Source organism: Octopus bimaculoides, chromosome 2, assembly GCF_001194135.2.
Source record: "Octopus bimaculoides isolate UCB-OBI-ISO-001 chromosome 2, ASM119413v2, whole genome shotgun sequence".
In the NCBI taxonomy this organism is placed as follows: Eukaryota; Metazoa; Mollusca; class Cephalopoda; order Octopoda; family Octopodidae; genus Octopus; species Octopus bimaculoides.
Genome location: NC_068982.1, coordinates 169,037,025 through 169,058,990, shown reverse-complemented (window position 1 = coordinate 169,058,990; position 21,966 = coordinate 169,037,025). Strand labels below are relative to the sequence as shown.

General features: G+C 33.4%; 1 protein-coding gene across 1 annotated transcript in view; it reads left to right on the top strand.

Moving 5' to 3' along the window:
* Positions 1-260: 260 nt before the first annotated feature.
* The window catches only part of LOC106876850 (putative pre-mRNA-splicing factor ATP-dependent RNA helicase PRP1), a 49,881-nt gene continuing 28,175 nt past the window's right edge, over positions 261-21,966 (top strand). The window contains exons 1-3 of the mRNA XM_014925572.2: positions 261-413; positions 19,458-19,585; positions 20,394-20,542. Of these exons, the coding sequence (XP_014781058.1) occupies positions 364-413; positions 19,458-19,585; positions 20,394-20,542 (327 nt within the window). The 5' untranslated portion in view covers positions 261-363. The remainder of the gene's footprint in view (positions 414-19,457; positions 19,586-20,393; positions 20,543-21,966) is intronic.

Here is a 21,966-nt window from a genome sequence, read left to right as displayed (position 1 = left end):
TATATATATATATATGGCTGTGCACCCACAAGCACAACTGACTCGATCAAAATAAAATATTAATCTCAAAGAAAGGCATCGAGTACTATTTCTTCCGACAGTCAACACTAAACGATATATTTATGCTTTTGTATGCGCGTGTAAACGTTCGTATACAGTAAATGTTAAAATGAAATTGAAACCAACCAAATAAAAAGAACAAAACCGCTTAATAGCAATTAGTAGTTGTTACTATAGTGAGGCATATTATCTTAACAGGAAGTTGTTGGTAGATTAACAAGTCACTTGGTTGTGAAGAAGGTGTTGAAAACTTTACCCATAATTCTCTAATGTTCCGCCTTCTCCACTCCGTGTGGCGTGGAAATGTCTAAGCGTCGTATTGACGTTGGTGATTCATCTTCGAAGCGGAATAGGTACGTTTTGTTAAAATACTATTATTTGCAAGACTAATTTTCACTTTTCTTTGTATTTTTAATGTACTTTAGCCTGTTTTGTAATCTGCAAACTTTTTCCTTGCGCTCTTAAAAAGTTACGATAAAGATGGCCGAATTTGTCGGGAAATTGTGTGGTTACAAAGTGGGGGTTCAGTTTTCAATTTTTTTTTTTTGCTTCATTCTCTCTATTCTTGTATCTGTTTTCATTACCACTTCTTCAGGCTTTTCATTTTTTTCTTTGTTCTCCTCCTTAATGCAAATATACATAAATGTCTTATGCAAATGTGTGTAAAATAACACAAAGCAGTTCCCCCTTAATTTGAAGTAGTTTCTAAGGATCTCGAATTTGAGAATGTCTATCTTTCTATTTGCTTTTGTTAAGAAATTCTCACTTAGAAATCGTGTGTGTGTGTATATATATATGTATGTGTGTGTGTGTGTGTGTGTGTGTATAAAAGAAACTATACGAATGTATATATAAATTGTAAAAGCAGCTAATCAATATGTGTGTGTATGACATATGTAAACTGGTCAGTGTGTATATACATTATATGAGAAACTGATCAATATGTTTATATGCGTATGTATATAAGAAACTTGTAATATATGTATCTGAAAAACTGCTTATATATTTACGCACGTATGTGTTTATATATGTATCTGCCTACACAAGTGTGCCCCCGACTTTGTTTCCTCATAACTTACAGAAATTTTTTTTTTAATGAAATTCCCTACAAATACACTTCAGATGGTGTAAATTCCGATTTTATCGGAATTTGTTGTGAAAATTTTTTCCCCTAGAGTGGGGAGAGGAATTTCAGAAAATTCACACGAGTCGCTTTGTCTCCTCATGACTTTAAGAAAAATTGATATTTTTAAATGAAATTTTCTTCAAATATCTTTCAGAGTGTGTAAATTATATAAGATTTTGTAAAGAAAAATGATGAACATATACACACAAACATACATCATTATTAATTGTCAAAATTTCAAGTTTCATTTTGTAGATATGTAATGAGCTCACCATTTTTTCTTCTTTTTAATTGATATCTATACATTCTGAAAGGTATTTGTAGAAAATATAAAAAAATATAGATTTTTCTGAAAGTTATGAGGTAACAAAGCCAACCCGGGTGAATTCTTCGAAACTCTTTTGTGCAATTTCCCATATAATCGGAATCTACACCATCTAAAACATACTTGTAGAAAATTTAATAAAAAAAATATCCATTTTTCTGGAAGTTATGAGGAAACAAAGTCAGGGGGCACACTTATGTAGGTATGCCTATATATAATACAAATGATATCTGAGCATATGCATGTATATATATATATATATATATATATATATATATATATATATATATATATATATATATGATAAAGAGAGAGAAACCATTGTGTATTCGTTGTTTCTCAAAAATATCTTGTGCATTAAACAATATTTTATGAAATCCTACGATTTATTCTAACAATGTGTGATGAATAGTCTAGTCGAAATGCCTTGCCGTCAGAAATCGAGTTTTATATACATGTGTTCACTATACTTACGAGAAAATTCTTTTTTTCGTAAAGACTAATTGCTGTATGTTTTGTAAACATAATTACATAATTTTGCCACCATAGTTTTAAGTATCACTCTATACAAGCTACTGCAATTGAGTGCTGCTCTCTCTCTTATTTCGTTTAGCTCAACTGCACCATCTCATACATATGTGTGTGTGTGTGGGGGCACTGATATATCTATCCATCCGTTGATATCGAAGAAAAAGTTTGGCTTTAAAACTCCGAAGTTATTTCGTAAAAATCATTAAGTATAGACAGAAATTGACTTATTTTTTACTACCTCATGCCCGTTAGAAATGGGGGGAAATTGTGTCGAAGGATAAGTTTGGCTTTTATTTAATTCGAATTTTAACTACTATATATTTGCATTGGAGAAATTCATTTTGTTGGTTTATTTTTTTAAAAACAAACGGATATATTTAGTATTTTTGGATTTCCTTAACAAATGTAGCTATGGCGGATTTTAGGGATGTTACCGGCATTGCTTTAAAATGGTGTGATCGTCTAGTAATGATTCGCACGAAGAAAATAATGTGAAACCCATGTTTCATGACTCTTCCAAGTGCGTTTACGACATGCCTAGCTCTTTGTTCACCATGTACATTAAATTAATTACAGGTAACTTGTGAGATTTAATGTACTTCATATATGCATATGTGCACGCACTTCAGCTAAGTACACAAAGACGCTCTCTCCTCTTGGAAAACAAATACACACATACATGCAAAGACTGTCGTGATGAGCTCGTGTGACATTGTCATGGAACAGAATGGTTTGCGGTAGTTTGAGCATTCTTCTGTGAGATTACAAATGTTTCATTGGGTAGGTAGGGAGATCGTGTGTTTGTATATATATATAATCCTGTCGATAGTTCAGATATGGGCTTGTTAGTTGTTTTTTTTATTATTAGAATGCTATTACATCATAATGAACTTCCCTTTGTTATGTTGTTACTTTGCCTCAATTGTAATAATTCACGTTTTCTCACGCATGTACAAACATATATCCTTTTGTCTCTTGTTTCTTCCTCTCAACATCATTGTAGATTTTCTTTAAGACGTGTTATTGTGAGAAAGCTTGCTATTTTCAAACTACAACTTGAGTGCATACACTTCTCCGTGTTGTATATGTACATGCACTCCTTATGTCGAAAGTCATGTATTTGTGTATGTATGTATATGTGTGTGTATGTATGTATGTATGTATATCATCATCATCATCAGTTAACGTTCGCTTTCCATGCTGGCGTGAGTTTGAACGGTTTAGCAGGAGCTAACACTTATAGATGACATTTATCCAGCATGCCATATAGTGGGATTGAAATTGGGACTTCATAATTGTAAAGTGCACTTAACCATTTAGCCATTCTGCATCTACAAATTTGTGTGTGCAAGAATATAAATACAAAACGTACCTTGAGGATATGTCCTGACAACTCTTACCACCATCCTCTTTCCTTTTCTGGCTGGAGTAGCCCTGTAGCTCCCCTACAGTAAGACACCTTTTCTTACCTTTTTATCATACTCTTGCCTCTCAACGTCTGACATAAGCCAACTCCCTCAGGATTACATTCCCTCAATCAAGGAGTCTTGTCTTGCAGGCTACTCTGTGATCTCGGTAGAGCTGGCAGCATGAAAAAGTACCCAATACACTCTGTAAAGTGATTGGTATTAGGAAAGGCATCCAGCCATAGAAACGATGGCAAAACAGACACTGGAGCTCACCACAATCCTCTGACCTGGATTTTGTCAAATCATCCAACTTATGCCAGCTTGGAATTCAGGTACTAAATGATGAGAAACCATATGATGGGGATTCAGCTTTTGGGTTAATATTTTAGTAGCTTGTCTGTTTATGTAAAAATGTTTTAAAAATTTTTTTATAAACATCTAAATGTATGAAAAGTGTGCTGATTAAAATCAAAGTTTGCTTTGTCTATAACAAAATGACTTTAGTTAAGTTTGAATCTTAACTATTTGATCAATAGTCCCTATTTTTTTTTATGTAACTTAGATATGTCAATATATATATAATCAAAATAAGCCACAAGGATATCCAGAGGTAAAGCAGTATGATCGTTTCAAGCAACTCCATTTAATTGAACAATGCAATCATTACATCAATTTAAATGCAGAGCAATCCTCAGCTGCATAAAGACAGAATTAAATTAAAACAGATGGACATATTAGTATAATTTTACCTAAAACCTCAACCTAAGTACCTAATTCATCTGAATCTATCTATCTATATATATATATATATATATATATACTTGTGGCTCCTCTGGGTATATGAAGAGGAAAAGAGTTTTACTGAAAAGTCTTAGGTGATGTGAAACTGGTTGGTGGTAGTAAGGATGTCAAGGTGGATATTTAATACAATATTTATTCAGAGATTACTGAATATAAGAAAGAAAAAGCACTTTGCAGACATGTCAAAGCCACAATAATGCTTGTTTAGCCTTAGGTCAGCTGTGGGGATCCCTTTTTTTTTTGAAGGGTATGTGGAACTATTTTATCTGTGATTTTGGAGATTTGGTCTCTATTTCTAACCTCTCTCAAACAGGTGTATGTGTGTTTATTAATTACTTTGGTCAGTTACTTTGATCACACAACCATCAATATAAGATTGTGTTATTGATTTGAAGTTCAGGGGTTTGATTTGTATTGTTGCTGTTTGTGCATTTAACTGTTTTATACTTTCTTATGAGAAAACACTCTAATCTCTCTATTTTTAAAATAAGTTAGAATTTGAGAGGATTTAGTAAAATAATTTTTTTTGTCATTGTATTAAATTGGTATGAAGAATATAAGTTACAAAGAAATTCATGTACACAAATGTAATAGAACTTTTTAACCTACAAAAATTCTGGATTATCATTTACGTAATAATGAGATTTTGATTAAGACTTTTAAGTGTGTAATTTTTAAGGCAAGTGTAATGGTAATAAGTCAAACAGGTTGCTATCAAAAGAGTTTATTAGTCAAGCTATCTGGAAAATAGGATTCATTATTACTTCACGGTAGATTGCTTGGAATTTTAAAAATAAAGCAGCCAGTTGTTACACTGCTCTAGCAATTTATGTAAATGATTCTATTTGTATTTTTTGTCTAACCTACTACACCATGGAAATACACTTATACAAATTACCAGCTAATGAGGGAGTCTAGCTGATTGCTCCACTTGTGAGAAATAGGACTTGCCTTAGACAATGTAGTCTTACATTTCCCTCTAAATACAGAATGGAGAATATTCGTGGCTTGAATGCTTTTGTTGAGACTAAACTATAAAAAAAATCTGTTTTATAAGACAAATACAAATTTAGCTTGAATGATATGATTAATCCTTTTTAAAAAAATGCTTCTTAACAGGGCCTGTGAATATTTATTGTTCAATGATAATTTTCTTAACACACTTTTTCTATGAAATTCTGGAAATTAAAGAAATTTCTCCTTGAAGACCTAAATTTAACAACATAATGTGTATAGGTTATGTTTATATTATCTTGCAGATTTTGTATTTCCTCTTCTATCTAATTTAGTACAGCCAGTGTAAACTATTTAGTGCTTAAAATTCTGTTATGGTTGAGGTTGCTGCACAGTTAATGATCTGTGTCATAAATAAAATATTTAGAAAACCAACCAAATTTTGGTAAATGTGGCATTTATATGAAAGGTTTCATAATATTGATTTTTGAATCATTTGGTTAGCTGTGGGTATATAAGTTTTGAGATACATGACTTATTTATGACTTGTTCACACCTGAAACTTCTCTTGCATTGTAACAGAAAAGATGACATTGTGAGTGACCTTGTCTCCTATAAGGATAGTGGTAGGACTTGTTTTCATAAAGGTGGTAATATTGGCTTCTGATTTTATCAATGACTACACATTGTGAACTAATGTCCAGTGGTTTCATTTATCATGATTCCAAACATCAGTTGGGAGCAGCTACTATTCTCCAGTTGCCCAAATTGAATGAAAAAAAATGTTGGTTTTGGAGACCCATAGCTAGGTTCTTTACCTCAGTGTTTGAATCAGCAGAGCTGCCATCTTTCACTAGGTTTTTCTCTCATTAAATTTTCTAGTGTGTAAATTTTCTAACTATATATGGACTATATAATATCCTTGATTTGTTTCATAGGTCTTTAGTGTTTTGCAGAAAAGATGTTCATTTTGTTGTGCTTATAATTCTTCTCTATATACAATAGCAAGTTGAGCAACCAGATGTCTTCCTATCTTAAAAAGAATGTCTGCAACTATCTTGAATAGTGTAGTATTAGTTATGCAATATCTGGAAAAAAAACAAAGCAAAGGAAAACACAAGATGATCAAAGCAGGAGCACTTTTGATCATAGCTTTATTAAATCAGGGATGGTTTGGGGCTTCATGTGCTGTAGTTTGCATGACTGACAAAAGCAGCTTCCACTCCTGTGAAAACAAGTTTTTCCTTTCCCACTTGAAAATGAAGCTCATACTCTGGCAAACAGAGTAAAATGTATAGTTATAAAAAAAAAAATGAAGAAAATTTTGATTTTATTTTAACTTTGTAGTTTGTATAATTGGAACTTGTGATCGTTTAGACAGGAATAGTTGTTTATAAATTGTATAGCAGTAGAAATGTATAAAGTTTGGTGAGTGAGACTAGTGATATAATGAAATAAAAAAAATATGGATAGTAATAAAAAAAAATGTAATAAAATTTGGATTTTATTTTTATAACATTTTTTTGGTATTACTGGAATCTGTGATCATTTAGAGAGGAATAGTTGCGTTTATAAATTGTGTAGGAAGGAATAGAATGTATAAAGGTGGGTGAGTGAGATGAGTACAGTTGTTGTTTAATTTGAATAGCTCTAATTAGTTGAAATTAGCTGAGCAGCACAGCAGTTTTCAAGGCATGAACAGATGTGGTATTTAATGTCAAGCAGTTGTCATGTAAAGTCTGTCTGCTTTGAGCTAACCTGCTTAATGTTTAATGCAGTGTGGTTAAACTGAACCTGATTTCTATAAATTAAATAAATATAGCAAGTGGCAAGATTCTTGAAGTGAGTGCTTTGTAAAAGTTCCTTAATTACATGCACAACAGATGAATATTAGGCAAAGGCTAATTGTTGCAGATATTTAGGATTTACAAATTCTTAAGTTGAGAAGATATGTATAAATACACACTCACACAATATATATATATCAAACATAAATTAAAACCAGAACACAAAGGACATCGCGGGAAATCCTTTGTGTTTTGGTTTTAATTTATGTTTGATATATTCTCTCACCTCTGCCACTATCTGGCATATACAGGTGCTTACACTTATCAAGTATTCCCTCTAAACTTACAGTATATATATATATATATATATATATATATAAATAAAATATTCTTTGCAGGAAGGTTGTCTTTATTTGAATAACTTTGTATTCATGTTAAGGCATTGAATGACAAACAGAAAATATTATTGATGTCAATTCTTCTATATAAAGTGTCAGATTATAGCTTGAATTTTGATAGTTTATGTGAAAATAGCAATTATAATTTCTGCATGATTTGGAATCTCTTGAAATTTCACCAAGAGACTCAAGATGTCTAAAGTGGAATGAATATGTGTTATTTGGGATGTGCGAGAGATTAAGTTCAAAGTAATTGAGGACATCCATAAGAGATATCCACTATTTTATATAGTTGGTATGAATGAACATGTGGAGCGCTGAGGGAGAGGTTTTCATAATGCTTGTAGGGTAGATGAAGGTAGGCAGACATAATGAAATAAAGTAGATTTAAGAGTTGAGTGAACAGATGAAGTAGACATGTAAAGAATTTTTTCTCCTTTGCTAATTGAAATTACAATAGTGTACAAATTAATTTTGATATTTTTTTTTTGCTGGTCTCAGACATTGGACTGTAGCCAAAATATTTAGTCTTGCTGTAGAAACTTCCTAAGTACATTTTAAATTGCTTTTTTAGATGTATTTTTACATATATTACCCCTTTCGCTTATTTCTTTTGAAATATATTGCCTTTGTTTTAGTTAATTTTGAAAATAATGAAGTATAGAATAACTTTAATGATTTGAAACATATTAACATGAATTTTTGATATTTTTATGGAAAGCTTCAATTTAGATCACCTTGTTACAAAGAGCTGTTTCAGGTGGGTTGATATCAAAAGTGTTAAATCAATATGCTATGTAAATTTTGCACTTCATTATTAACGCTAAACTACCATCTGGGTTTTTACAAATTTCTATAAGTTCTTCATACATAGACAGAAGGATTTAACCCCTAAGCTGCTGGTTTATTAAATTGCTCTTATTCCTCCCCCTTTCTTTTTTTAATATGTACTTTTAACTCCCATCAAGTTTCTCTTTGAACATACTTGATATATGATGTTAATTTTTAAAAATCTGAACGTAGACCTTTATTGTAATGCTGATACACATATAGAGTATTGTGTTCTCTATAAACTTCATCTGTGGTTTACTTTTGATGTTCATGAATTTGATGAGTCTACCAGAACTGAATAGATGAGTGCAAATTTCTGTCAGGTAGCTAATTTAGTTTCCATTTCAGCTTAAACATTTCCCATTCCACCAAAAATTTAAATGATGGCAATGTTCCAGCATGGCACAGTCCATAATAGTAGTAAAAGAATATGAAAGCAAACTGAAAGCTATTGACTACTTAGAACTTCCTTTTGCTTTACATTAGGAGTATTTCACGTAACTTCTAAATAACAATTCATATGTCTCTTTCTCTCTCTCTCACACACACACACACTTGATTATCATAAGTCTTCATTAAGTCAAAGTGGGAGCTTTATATTCACTTGACCTATATGAAATAGCAGCAGATCACACCTTTCATTTGAAAAACAAAAGAAGCATTATATATTCTAGACTTAGATACAAAATTTAAAAAAAAAAAGTGAGATAGGAATAATGTGGCTGGTTTGCCTTTGCTCAGTTAGTTGGCTTGAGACTAAACAATTCTTCAATTTAAGAGGGTTTATTTCATGCACCACTAAAATAGGCAAGTATACTGATATTCAGTGTGAGCAACCACTTCTAACAAATATTAGTGGTCATTATTTGAATATACATTGCCCTGCAATGTACCTATGTGTATGAACTTATTTCCATTACCTTCTGTCATGAAATTGATTTTTTTCTTACATATAGACCCTATTGCTTGTTCTTGCAATAATGGTGTTGTAGTTCATGTTTTATATGTTTGGTGTGTCATGTGACTTAACCAATGTGATAAGTATTATTAAACATGGCTTCCAGTTTGATGCAGGGAGCTTGGGTTATGCAGAGGTAAAAAAACCATGTATGACTATGGCTTTACTCCACTGCGAGACATGCATTTTTGGGTGTGAATAAATACTTTCCAGACACATTTTAATGACAGTTGTACAGAAGTCATAGCTACACTTGATGAAATGAACAAAAATATCTTAACTCTAAAAGTAATGTATCCTTCTTCCACATCCATGTGAAAATATCTTTTGAGTAATTCATATTTTCTTTTCTTTATGAACTTGAAAGTTGACTAAACATCTTTTGAGAGGAGGAGAAATGTACGAGAATATACTAATGAAATAAAATGTACCTTAAAACAAAATTTAGATATATGATTTCTATCAAGTCTAACTGTAGTCTTACTGTAAAGAGTTTATCCAAGGAAGCTGTTGTTACAAAGTGTCCTTCTCCTCCCAACACCTTATTCAACTGAATAACTCTATTCATATATCAGACTGCTAAAATAACCTAAGAACACAACCCCAGAAAATGACTATGATCTACAGGAAAGTAAATAGCTATAAATATTGTTAGCTTTGAATGTCACTTTTTGTAAACAGTTGGAATGTAATCAATCAAATACTGAAGTATTGTTAACATCATGACATTGGCAAGTATGATGTCTGTGAATGGTAATATTTGTAAATGCTGCTCAGCTGGCTTGCACTAATGTAGACAACAACATAACTTCACTATTTAGCAGATCCAAGCAGAGAACTTTTTTTTGTCCCGGCAATGTAGCTACTTAAAACCTTTCATGCATATGGATGAGGACAGCTGTGGGAAGAAGTACCAAACTCTGGAGGGAACCTGTCAAAGAGGTAGACCCAGGAAGACATGGGTTGAGCTGGGGAAGCATGATCTTTGAATGTTAGGCCTCATGGCAGCAATGACAAGTGAATGAGAGCTTTGGTTATATACCATGCTTGAGAAGACCCATCAAGCCAAATGAAATAGTCGTGTAACTGGCATATAAAGACCACCTCAAATGTTGGGTGATATGCCGTGCTTGAGAAGACCTGTCAGTCCAAGTGAAATCGTAGTCCTGGCCGATACCAGTGGCACGTAAAAAGCATTCGAATGTGGGGTCTCACATAGGCAGTGACAAGTGACTGAGGTCTTTGGCGCTACACCATGTTTGAGAACACGTGTCAAGCCAAGTGAGATCGTAGTCATGGCCGATGCCAGTTTTGTGTAACTGGCACCCATGCTGGTGGCATGTAAAAGCACATGTCCTGGTCACACATAAAACCCATTCATTGCACTCTTGGAGTGGTTGGCATTAGAAAAGCATACAACCATAGAAACCATACCAAATAAGATTACCAGTTTCCAGTCAAACTGTCCAACCCATGTCAGCATGGAAAACAGACGTTAAATAGTGATGATGATGATGATCATCATATTTCCATTGAATTCCACTGCCTTTGTTTCAGTTAATTTTGAAAAATAATGAAGAATTTAGTAAAATAGCTTGGTTGTTATTATTAACCTGGTGTTTTGAACAAATTAATGTGAAATTTTCATGGAAGATTCTAATTTAGATCACTTTCAAACAGGAAGTCAGTATTGGAGCCAGGAGCTGTTTCAGGCTGGTTGGTATAAAAAAAAAAGTTGAGATATTTCTATATTTTGGATTTTAGATACTACAAAGCTGTTAGCATGCTACAGAACTTGAATGTAATCTCTACTTCAACAACCCAGATAGGATTCTCTGTCTATTATAACAGCTCCTGTCCACAATACATTTGGTTATCATCAAATACAATGTCCTATCTTTATGCTACACGTACAACTTTGCTGCAGTTGCTGCTAGGTCACTTGGTCATTCTTCTCAAAGCCAGTTCATTCTATATATTGCATAGATACAAATCACTTTTAAAATGGTATTGGCTAGAATGTTTTCATGGAGGATGACAAAAATAGCATTTGTATTTTAACAAGGGTGTGTGTGTGTGTGTGCGCGCACACACATCTAGCATTATTTTACTTGGTAGTGTTGTACAATAGTGTTAAAATGTGTCTTGGCTATCATAGATTGAAAAACAAATATTAAAATAGAGCAAACTTCCATTCAATTTTTTATCCCTTAGATCTGCCTCTCAACTGATTTTGTCTTGTTTGAGTAAAAAATTAAGCATTAGTAGTAGTAGTAGTATGGGGGCATGTGCTCTAACAGCACATTACTGAATCCCTCACTTGTTGGTGATTCCCTACTTCTAGCAGATGACAACTTTGCACCATTCTGGCGACGACCCTTCAACTCATGGATCTGTTTTGGGTTGCTGGTGAGGGTTTTATGGGGTCGGAGTGCAAATCCTATCTCAACCACTTTTAGTTGCATTTTACAACATGCAGAAGAAACGGGTCTATTCTTTGATATGCTGGTTCCCACACAGCACTAGAGAGCAATGTGAAATGAGATGTTTTGCTCAAGAACAAAACTTATCATCCCCATCCAGGAATTGCAACACCCTGACCACTTAGCCACCTGCCAAACCATTCCTCCCTTTCCTGGGTTCTATGAATTTTGGCATTATTTTCTAGCATCTCAGTATATACATGAGCTGGTTTCTATAATTGCAACCAACTTTGAGTGCAAGTGCAGCCAACTTTTATATCCTCAGATGAGTTTGAAAATTAGTCCATGTCCAAACAAGATGAATTAAAAAACGAAAAAGCAAAAAACTTGTCCGTAATAGATATGAGTTTGAAAAACAAAAGATGCTATCAGTCAAATGTAGTATAAAAGGAAGAGCAAGATATAGCATTCATGTTGTTGTAGGTTGCGTGTTTTACATATTTGCTGTCATGTTGATATTATGGTCTAATAATCAGTACTGAAGAGGGTGGCTAGAAGTTTGATATTGGGGGTTTTGGCTATCAGTTGTATAAATAAAGCTTTGGTTGAACACTTCACCATGAGACTTCATTATTGGACAAATACTGGCCTGTGTACTTTTAATTTGCAAATAACTTACTAAAATAGCAAAGTTTGAAAAACATTTTTCACTTAGTAATCGTTAATAAATAATGTTGATTTTCTAGCTTCAGTAGTTTCTGACTTACAAGAGCAGACACACCAATAATCAATCAATCAACCAAGCAAACAAATGAGACAAAAGCAGTGGCTTGATTGTTAGATATTTAGGTTGTTGCTGGTGGTGGAGTAATGGTATTTGTGTGCAAAGTAGTGTATATGAAGTCATCAGTTGTGTGTCATAATGCTTTAGGTTAACACAAGTGTTATTTAGCAGAGGAAGTTAGTTGCTCTCCCAGACAAATATTGAAAAGCAAAATAAAAGTAAAAACGTTTTAAAGATGCAACTGTTAACTGTGTTTTTAAGTTGTAAGTAGAGAAAAGAGTTATGAATGTAAGCATTGTTTTTAGTTACTATTTATAAGTGTCTGCTTGAATTAATAGTGAAAGCATTGATTTGTAATAGCCAAAATAGGTGCAGCAGTAAGAGTTAAGCTTTGTTGGTATTATGTGGTACTTCTGAATTTATGTTGTATGTGAGGGAAATAGACATTGCAGTGGAATAGGTTGAGTAAGCATTGTAATAGAGAGGAAAATTGAACATTTCCTAAATTAAAGGCCATATGATAAATTGATAAAAATAGGGTATTTATAAGTGTTGAAAAAAAAAAAAGGAAATAGCTATGTGTGTGTATGAGTAGTGAAGAAAATAGGAAATAAATATGTGTGTTTATGACGAAAATGGAAATGTGCTTTAACTCTTTAGCATTCAGATAGCTTTGTCAAGTGTAATACTCATTTATTCACATTGTTTTTAATTAATCATGCATTATCTTGTAGCTTCGATATTTCAGGTAGGTGCGAGAGGCCAGATCTGGCTGGTTTAAACATATAACAGGTAGAATATTTTGAGCCATATATGGTTGGTTTAAATGCCAAAGGGTAATTGAGCTTCATGGATATCTTTTGTGTAATTTAATCTCAGCGCTACAGTTAAAATGTTTCCAGGAATGTCTATTTTGGTTACTAATTGTTCTCCATTACAGTAAAAATTATTGGTTAAAACAAACTGAAGTTAAACTACTAAATTAAGTGTAAATTCAGTGTTTAGGCAAGGAACCAAGTATATTTGAAAGGTATTAACTGGTTTTTAAGCAGAGATTGATTTATAACTGACTTTTGTGATATTAAACTAGTTTGTAGATGTAGAATTCTTTTCCACCGAGGAATGCTCTTTAGTTTACTGATGTGTGCAATTACGACACATTAGTATTTGTCAATTATGTTTGCAGACATGTAAAAAGTTAGGGATAGAGTGGTACTACTAAAAGCAGTGATAGATGGCTGAATGGTTAAAATTGTCCAAAAAATAAGACTTGAGAGTTAGTCACTGTGGTTGCTTTGTGTAACTGTGCAGAACATAATATTCAGCTTGTCAATAATAATTGTTCATTTTGGGGAAAATATTTATTGTTCATGTTGTTTAGAAATTGAAGTTAAGTACATCCTCTTAAAAATCCCTTTGGGCTTGGTAAATATTTACATTGCACATACACACACACACAGAGTTGTGGAAGAACATGATTAAACTTTATTGATAACATCAACTTAAAACATTTCACCCAATACACTGTTTGCACAGTTTTGACTGTGTGGTTAAAAAGTTTCATTTACAACCTTGTGGTTTTTAGTTCATCTAAGTTGACCAAAACCTTGAGAGTAGATTTGCTAGATAAAAGCTGAAAGAAGCCCATTGTGTGTGTAGTTTCTGTCCCTTTCTCCTTTTCTTGATCTGAGGTGTAAAAATGAGCATTGCCATCATACAAGTGGTAGTGTTCATTTATAATCTTCTGTGAAAATATGTCCACCCAAAGGAATTATTACCTTGCTTGGAAACGGGTGAAGGTTGGTGATGGTAAGACAGCTGGGTGTGATGAGGTTTTCAAGTCGATCCTTTAGCATTTAAACAGACCATATTTGGCCCAAATACTCTGTCCATTTTATGTTCAAACTGGTCAGATCTGGCCCCTCACACTTAGCCTGTAATGCAATTCTTAAAATAATCACAGAATTGAAAACTTGAAGATACAATATAATGCAAGATTAATTCAAAACAATGTGGATAAATATTTGGTACAGTGATCCGAATGCTGAAGGTTAAATCTTTTGTCAGCATGCACATCCGGGCATATCTAATTGGCTATTTTACTTCTAGCTACTTGTATAGCTATATTTTATCAAATCAAATGTGGAGCCAATCTAAAATTGTACGATCTGCTAGAAATAAGTCAAATCTTATCTTTTCCTAAAGCCTTAAAAAAAAAAGTCAAAAACGTATTGGCTAATCTAGTCTGATCTGTTCTCAGAAAAGACATGATCATGGTTTGTTGTGGCTTTGATAATAGATCTCCATGATTAGGGCTGACCTAGGACTAAACAACAATTCTTTAAATGTGACCTAAAAGTGTGTGTTATGTTGTTTATATATATATATATATATATTATTTCTTTATGTAAAAGAAAAAAAAACTTATGTTGTAATGAAGAGAACAGAATTTGTTTGGAATCCAACCAAACACATTTTGCCGAAACATTGCCAAAATGTTGGTATAGCCTCCTGATTAACACCATGAAACTGTTAATTTTTCTCATGTTTTCCTTTTGGTAATAAAATATTAATACAATAATTGTATTACCAAGCCATTATGGCTAGCTACATTGAAGGATCTAGTAATTGCTGGGTTTCCATGTGACTCTGCACTTTATGCCTGTATTTTTGAAGTGGTGCTTTTTCCCCCCATAATCTACCAGTTTTCTTTCTACTTCTAATGCAGCCAGCAATAAAATTTAGACTTATTTATTTTATTTCCATATTTCATTTTGGGTGGGCTATATAATGATATAAACTTAATATTGATTTCTATCTTTACATTGGCACAGGCTACACATTTTTGGAGAGAGCATGGTCAGTAGAATCTACCACAGTAGATTACTGGTACTTTATTTTATTCACCTCAAAAGAATTAGAGATAACATTGGCTTGAGAGGGTTTCAAATTTGGTTTGACTTTACTAAATGTGTGAAACCACTACTCGTGTTACATATATTGTAAATAATATATTCTTTCATTCTTTTGACTGCAGCCATGCTGGAGCACCGCCTTTAGTTGAGCAAGTTTACCCCAGGACTTATTCTTTGTAAGCTAGTACTTATTCCATCAGCCTCTTTTGCCGAACCGGTTGTCAAGCGATGTTGTGGGGGGACAAACACAGACACATAAACATATACTCACACACATACATATATATACAGTGGGCTGCTTTCAGTTTCTGTCTACCAAATCCACTTAAGGCTTTGGTTGGCCTGAGGCTATAGTAGAAGACAGTTGCCCAAGGTACCATGCAACGGGACTGAACCTGGAACCATGCGGTTGGTAAGCAGGCTACTTACCACACAGCCACTCCACATTTACATTGTACCTATTTACAACTATGTGGTTTCAGGTTCAGTCACATTGCACAGCACCTTGGGCAAGTGTCTGTTGCTATTAGCTCAGAGTTGAACAATGTTTTGCAAATGAATTTGGCAGATGGAAACTGTGGAATGTAGAAGCCTGTCATAATGGCTGTTTGTGTTTGTGTCCCCCCCCCCCCCAACAACTGGTGTTGGTTTGTGTCTTCATAATTGAAAAATTTGGCAAAAGAGACCGATAGTTTGGTGCTGATTTGTTTGATTAAATCCTTCAAGGTGGTGCCCCAGCATGGCTGTAGTCTAATGACTGAAATGGGCAAAAGATTTATACCCTGAAGAAAGGACATATACAGCTGGGTGTTCTTGCATTGCCTTGTGGATTCAAGGACTGCAGCATACTGAGTTATGTTTTTTCTTTCTTGTCTTGTAACATAATATTGTTTCTTTAACAAACTTTAAGCTGTTGACCATATTATGGTCTGTAGTTCATCATCTTGAATGAACTTAGTGATATGTATGTGTCGTGATCATTTTGCGTCAGAACCTGATGCAAGGCTCAGTAATTTATTCTCATGTGCATTTAACTGAAAAAACATATGCCTTTCTTTCCAATGTAATGTCCTTCCTCCACTAAACACCCCTTTCTTCTCAGTTGTGTTATATTACTTCTTACCATTCCATACCACTCTTAGAAATATTTTTGTCTTCATTCATAAATCCTAAAATATAGTGCAATTATTGTAACTCTGTTCACTTTGCAGTATTTACTATGTTCTTTACATTTGAAGTCAAATCACACAGGTCATCTTAGCCTTTTTTTCAAGTTTGATAAATTATCAAATAGCCTCTTCTATTTGTGCTTATGTTAGAAATTTTAATTTGTTGTAGTCATTGGATTGGAGCACTGCCTTTGAGGGTTTAGTTGATGGCATAGACCCCAGTACTTATTTCAATCTCATTCTTATTTTAATGATAACTGTTGAACTACTAAGTTTTGAGATATAGAAGGACACACATTATAGGCTTTTGCATAGCTTGGTAACAAATCCTACTTACAAAGTATTTGTCAGTCAAAGGCTCCAGTAGAAGACACTAAGGTGCTGTGTAGTGGGACCAAACCTTGAACCATATGGTTGTGAACTTCTTAACCACACTGTCATGCCTGTGTGTTTAGATAGTTAACAATTCAATAAAATACTGATCTTAACATTTCTGTCCTAGTTAGGCATCATTTTATTTATGTGACATCATGACTTTTCTATCAGGGCTGACTACTTTCTACTTCATAGCAACTATCTGTTCTATTATGTGATAAAGTAGACAGAGTAGTCATGAATACTTCAGTAACTTGTAAATATTCATATAAACATAACCTGTCTAGCCTTGATAAATATGAATTATTGGCACCCTTCCTATCTTCCTCATCAATATAATAATTTTCCTTCTTGGATTTTTAAAAATTTATTTAGTTCTATTTCTCATCCATTTTCTTAAGTAAACCTTGTTAGAGTAGTTTACTAATTCAAATTTTCATGAGTTACTGGATCAACTGTCTTTACAGTTGATCGTTTCCAAGTTAAAATGAAATCTGTCAGTCAGCTGTTTGCACCAGGAAGAGTTATGTGTCTCCCCCCCCACCATATCTTAAATGCATCTTTTATCTTGAACTACATTATCACTTCAAACTAAATAACGTTGGTTACATTCTATGAGAAACAAAATTATTTCCTATCTTCGGGTAATGTTTTGTTGGAGTCTTTGTCATAGCAACATTCCTGGGGAAAAAGAGAAGTGATAGACTAACTAGAAAAACTAGCATTGAGAACATACTGTATAATGAGTTCATTAAATCTATTACTGAAAAATTCCTTGGTAACACTTTCCAGAAATGTTTCCACTGTCTCTGCATTAGCCATATGTGGTTTATCTACACTTATTTAAAAGGTTAGCTACCAACTGAGTCTATACCTTATGAATGTAGATTAACAAACATTTGACCATATAAAATTTTTGCATATTTAAAATATAGAATGTTTTGAGACAAATATTTGGTCATACAATATATAAAAATATACTTTCTTTAAAAATTTATATAACAAAGTCTAAATTTGTAGCAAATTATTTTAATTAGTATCCTTTTTTGATAATGTCATTTAATGTCTGTTTTCCATACTGGGATGGATTGGGCAGTTTGACAGGTGTTGACCAGCTGAAGGGCTGTTCAGTCTCCGTGTCTGTTTTGGTATGGTTTCTATGGTTAGATGCCCTTCCTAATGCTTTAACATATATATATATATATATATATATATGTGTGTGTGTGTATTGATATTTCCTTTTCTTTGTATTTTGTATATTCCCAATAAATTTTAAACAAACTATTCATCTTAACCATTACTATTAGTTTGGTGCAAAGGTGACGGCTGATTTTATGGTCTCTATTAAAAATGTAAAAGCCCATGATTAAGACAATATTCATTCGTTAACATAATTTCCATTGCTTTCCAGAACTTTGTTCCATAAATGCCATGCTTGTAAAATTGTTTAGGTTTTGATGCGAAATATGAATCCAGTTCATTTTCAACCTCTTTTCTTGATGTTAATCTAAGACCATTCAAATGGTTCTGTAGTCCCTGAAACAAGTGATAATTAGAAGGAGCAAGGTCTGGAGAATATGGAGGATGAAGCAATATTTCCCAACCAAGCTCTTCCAAAGGATCTTTGGTCAGTTGAGCTATGTGAGGACGAACATTATCATAGTGGAAGATAATATCCTTTCTGTTGACTAAGCAGGGTCGCTTTCTGTTTAAAGCTGCTTTCAAATGAAGTTGATTACCGTAGAGCTTAGCAGTAATTGTTTGATTGTTGTCTAACAGTCCATAATGGTCAAATCCTTCAATATCCCACCATACACTCAATATGGTCTTCCTTGGATGAAGTCCTCTTCTTGGTTATTGAACAGGGTTTCCTCCTCTACTGATCCACAATTGGTGGCATTTAACATTATGGTATAGGATCCACTTCTCATCACCTGTACAAAGTCTTCTTAAAAATGGTCCCTTAAGGTGTTGTGAAAGCAATGACTGACAAATAACATGCGGTTGCAGATTCTCTGGAGACAGTTTGTGCAGGACTCATTTTCCAACCACTGAAATCATTCCAATCCTTTTCAGTTGGCGTAGAACAGTTGTATGGGCTATGTTAAACTGTTTTGTAAGTTCTCTACAAATAGCAGTTGGAGTTTCTGTGACAACAGCTTCCAACTCTTCGGAATCAAGTTGTTATGAATGACCTTCTTTTGGCTCGTCTTTCAAACTCAAATCCCCCTCTTCTGAATTGCAACTTCTTTCTCTCACTACATCATCCCTATAATCTCTCTGAAGAGACTTTGCTGCCGTCTGTGCTTTCATTGACACCTTTATGAAACTCATAGAGTGAGAGACGTTAATATGATGTTTAGATGGGACGAATGTGGATGTGAATATAGCAGAAGATTATGGCCAATACAATCAGAATCTGAAAGAAAAATGTATAAATTACTCATTGTGACATTCTTAAAACATTGCAAGAGGTACAATTTAAAAAAAATACTATCTAAAACTGTTTTCTAAAAAACTGGCCATTACCTTGGCACCAACCTGATATATAACTGGGAAATTCTTGGTTCAATAAACAGTAATTAGCTAAATGATTTTAAAACTTTTTCAGGGATGAAGATAGACATAGAGAAAGTGACAAAGACCACATGAAGGAAGGCAGGAAACCCGAAAAGAAGATTTCGATCTTCGAACAGTTCAATATCCCCAAACCACAGATACAGCTAAATCCATTTACAGGTAATGTTTTAACTCTTTAATGTCTTTGTGCTTTACATTCAATGTGTAATAATGAGAGGCAGTAAAGATTTATCAAGAACAATTGTAAATGTTCAACTCTTTAACTGTGAAATTAAATGTCATGGTTATTCCAGTTATGGTGTTGAATATCTATTAAAAAATATAATAATGTATTTTCTGCAAGTTCACTGCCCCAATAAACTTGACATATCTCAACAGACAGTAGTTTCAACACAATAATCTTCAATAAGTAGTTTTGATTGTAACATTCCTCAACAAAAACTGTTTTTCGCAGTTAAGGGTAATGAAATTTTGAGTGGATACATCTGATTTCCACAGTTAAAAGGGTTAAGTATATGTTTGGCACAAAGAAAATGAATTTAGTGTTCGATTTTTAGAAGCTATTATTAGAAAACCGAAATTTTGTTACTGCTTAAAGAAGTTAACTTTTAATTACATCTTTTGTTAAACTACTACTGTCATCACAACTGGTTTATTCAGAATAGAAGTTACGTGGAAGATTGACTCAGATAGAATATTAAATTGGAGTTGTTGGGGCATGGAAATAAGTTAAAAACGCGTTGAATAATGAAGAGTTTGTCAAAAAAGGAAAAACGTGTGAGAAAGGATATTTCGGTGTAAGACATTTGGATTTCCATGAATAAAGGGTGTTGAGATATGTAGAAATTTCCATTTGGGTGATTTGAAGGGTGTGAAGTCTTTCAGAAGAACTGAAATGTTTTCTGACTTGATAGTGAACTGTATATTTGATAAAATTAGTGAAAATTATAATTGATATTTCTTACAGGCTTACCTTACACACCTCGCTATTATGAACTTTTGCGGAAAAGAAATGCATTGCCCGTATGGGAATACAAGGACAAGTTCACTGAAATGGTCAACAAAAACCAAATATTGGTGTTGGTCGGTGAAACTGGATCTGGTAAAACTACACAGGTAATGATACCTTTTTAAATCTCCGAAACTCATAATTTTATTTTCAGGCAGATGTTAAACGTGATGGTATTATTATCTGAGAGGGTTGATAAAACATTGTACGAATTGCCTAGTATTTCTTCCAACTCGTGTTCTCAGCTCAGATTTCACCGGGGTTAACTTTGCTTTTCATTCCTCTGGGGTCAATAAAATTAAGTACCAGTCAAGTAGTAGGGTTGATGATATTGACTAACCTTTTCCTCTCAAAATTGTTGATCTTATGCCGAAATTTGAAACCATTGTCCAAGTTTTAATGTCAAAAATATAAATCTTGTAAAAAAAAGAAAGAAAACAAAAAAACAAACAAACTAGCACTGACTTAATACCAAAAGAAATAGTACATTTTTTTTCATTAATATATCTCATTTAGAAATAAAAAAAGGGAGCTTCTTTATGATGGTTTGACCTAGATTTTAACAGTCAAATGTCCTTCAAGCTCCACTGTATTGTCTGAAAGGAAGAATGCATTGGATAATGTCGTCCTGGAAACACACCACCTAAGAGGATGGCTGGTCATAGCTGGAACGGGTTTGATCTGTCAGGGCTGACAATAACTAAACAAGGCTCTGTTTATAAAGTCATGGTGGTAGACAACTGATTGCATGAGAAAGATTTCAAATCTCATTACAACCATTATTGGTGCCTCATTGTCGATTCCCTTCACAGTTGATTCAATTTTCTAGGAGCATGGAACAACTGTTCTCTATAGTACTAGTTACATTTGAGGTGGAAATATTAGCATGCAATTTTAAGAGACAGTGTTTGTTAGATATTGGATTATTCAAAATGAGTTCAACCCTTGTAATATGTTGTGTACCATCAAACAAGATACATTATTATTTATTGTGCCAATCTTCTTAGCTGACAGGATATGCTACTTAACTTCATAGTTGAAAGCTCAACATTATGAAAAATATATTTACTTATAAAATGATTATTTCAGTTTTTCATAACTTACTTTTTTACTACTGTCATTCTGGGGCATTTCTTTGAAGGACTTGGTGAAACAAATCAATCCCAGTACTTATTTTTTAAGTCTTTTACTTGTTCTACTAAACCCCTAAGCTATCGGCATGTAAACAAAACAAATGCTGAAAAAAAAAAAAAATACACACACACATGCATGATAGACGCACAGTTTCTATGTACCAAATTCACTTACAAAGTATAGGTCAACCCGGGACTAGTGGAAGAGATTGCCATGCAGTGAAATTGAACCTGAAACTATGTAGTTATGAATTGAACTTAATATCTAAATTTTTTCCCAACTTGCTATCTTGAAATAGAATATAAAAATCTGTATAGATTTTTAACTGTGCTATTTTTAGGTGGCTGCTGAAGTGCCTACCTACCTTTTGCATAATGCTAAGGGAAGTAACTCAAAT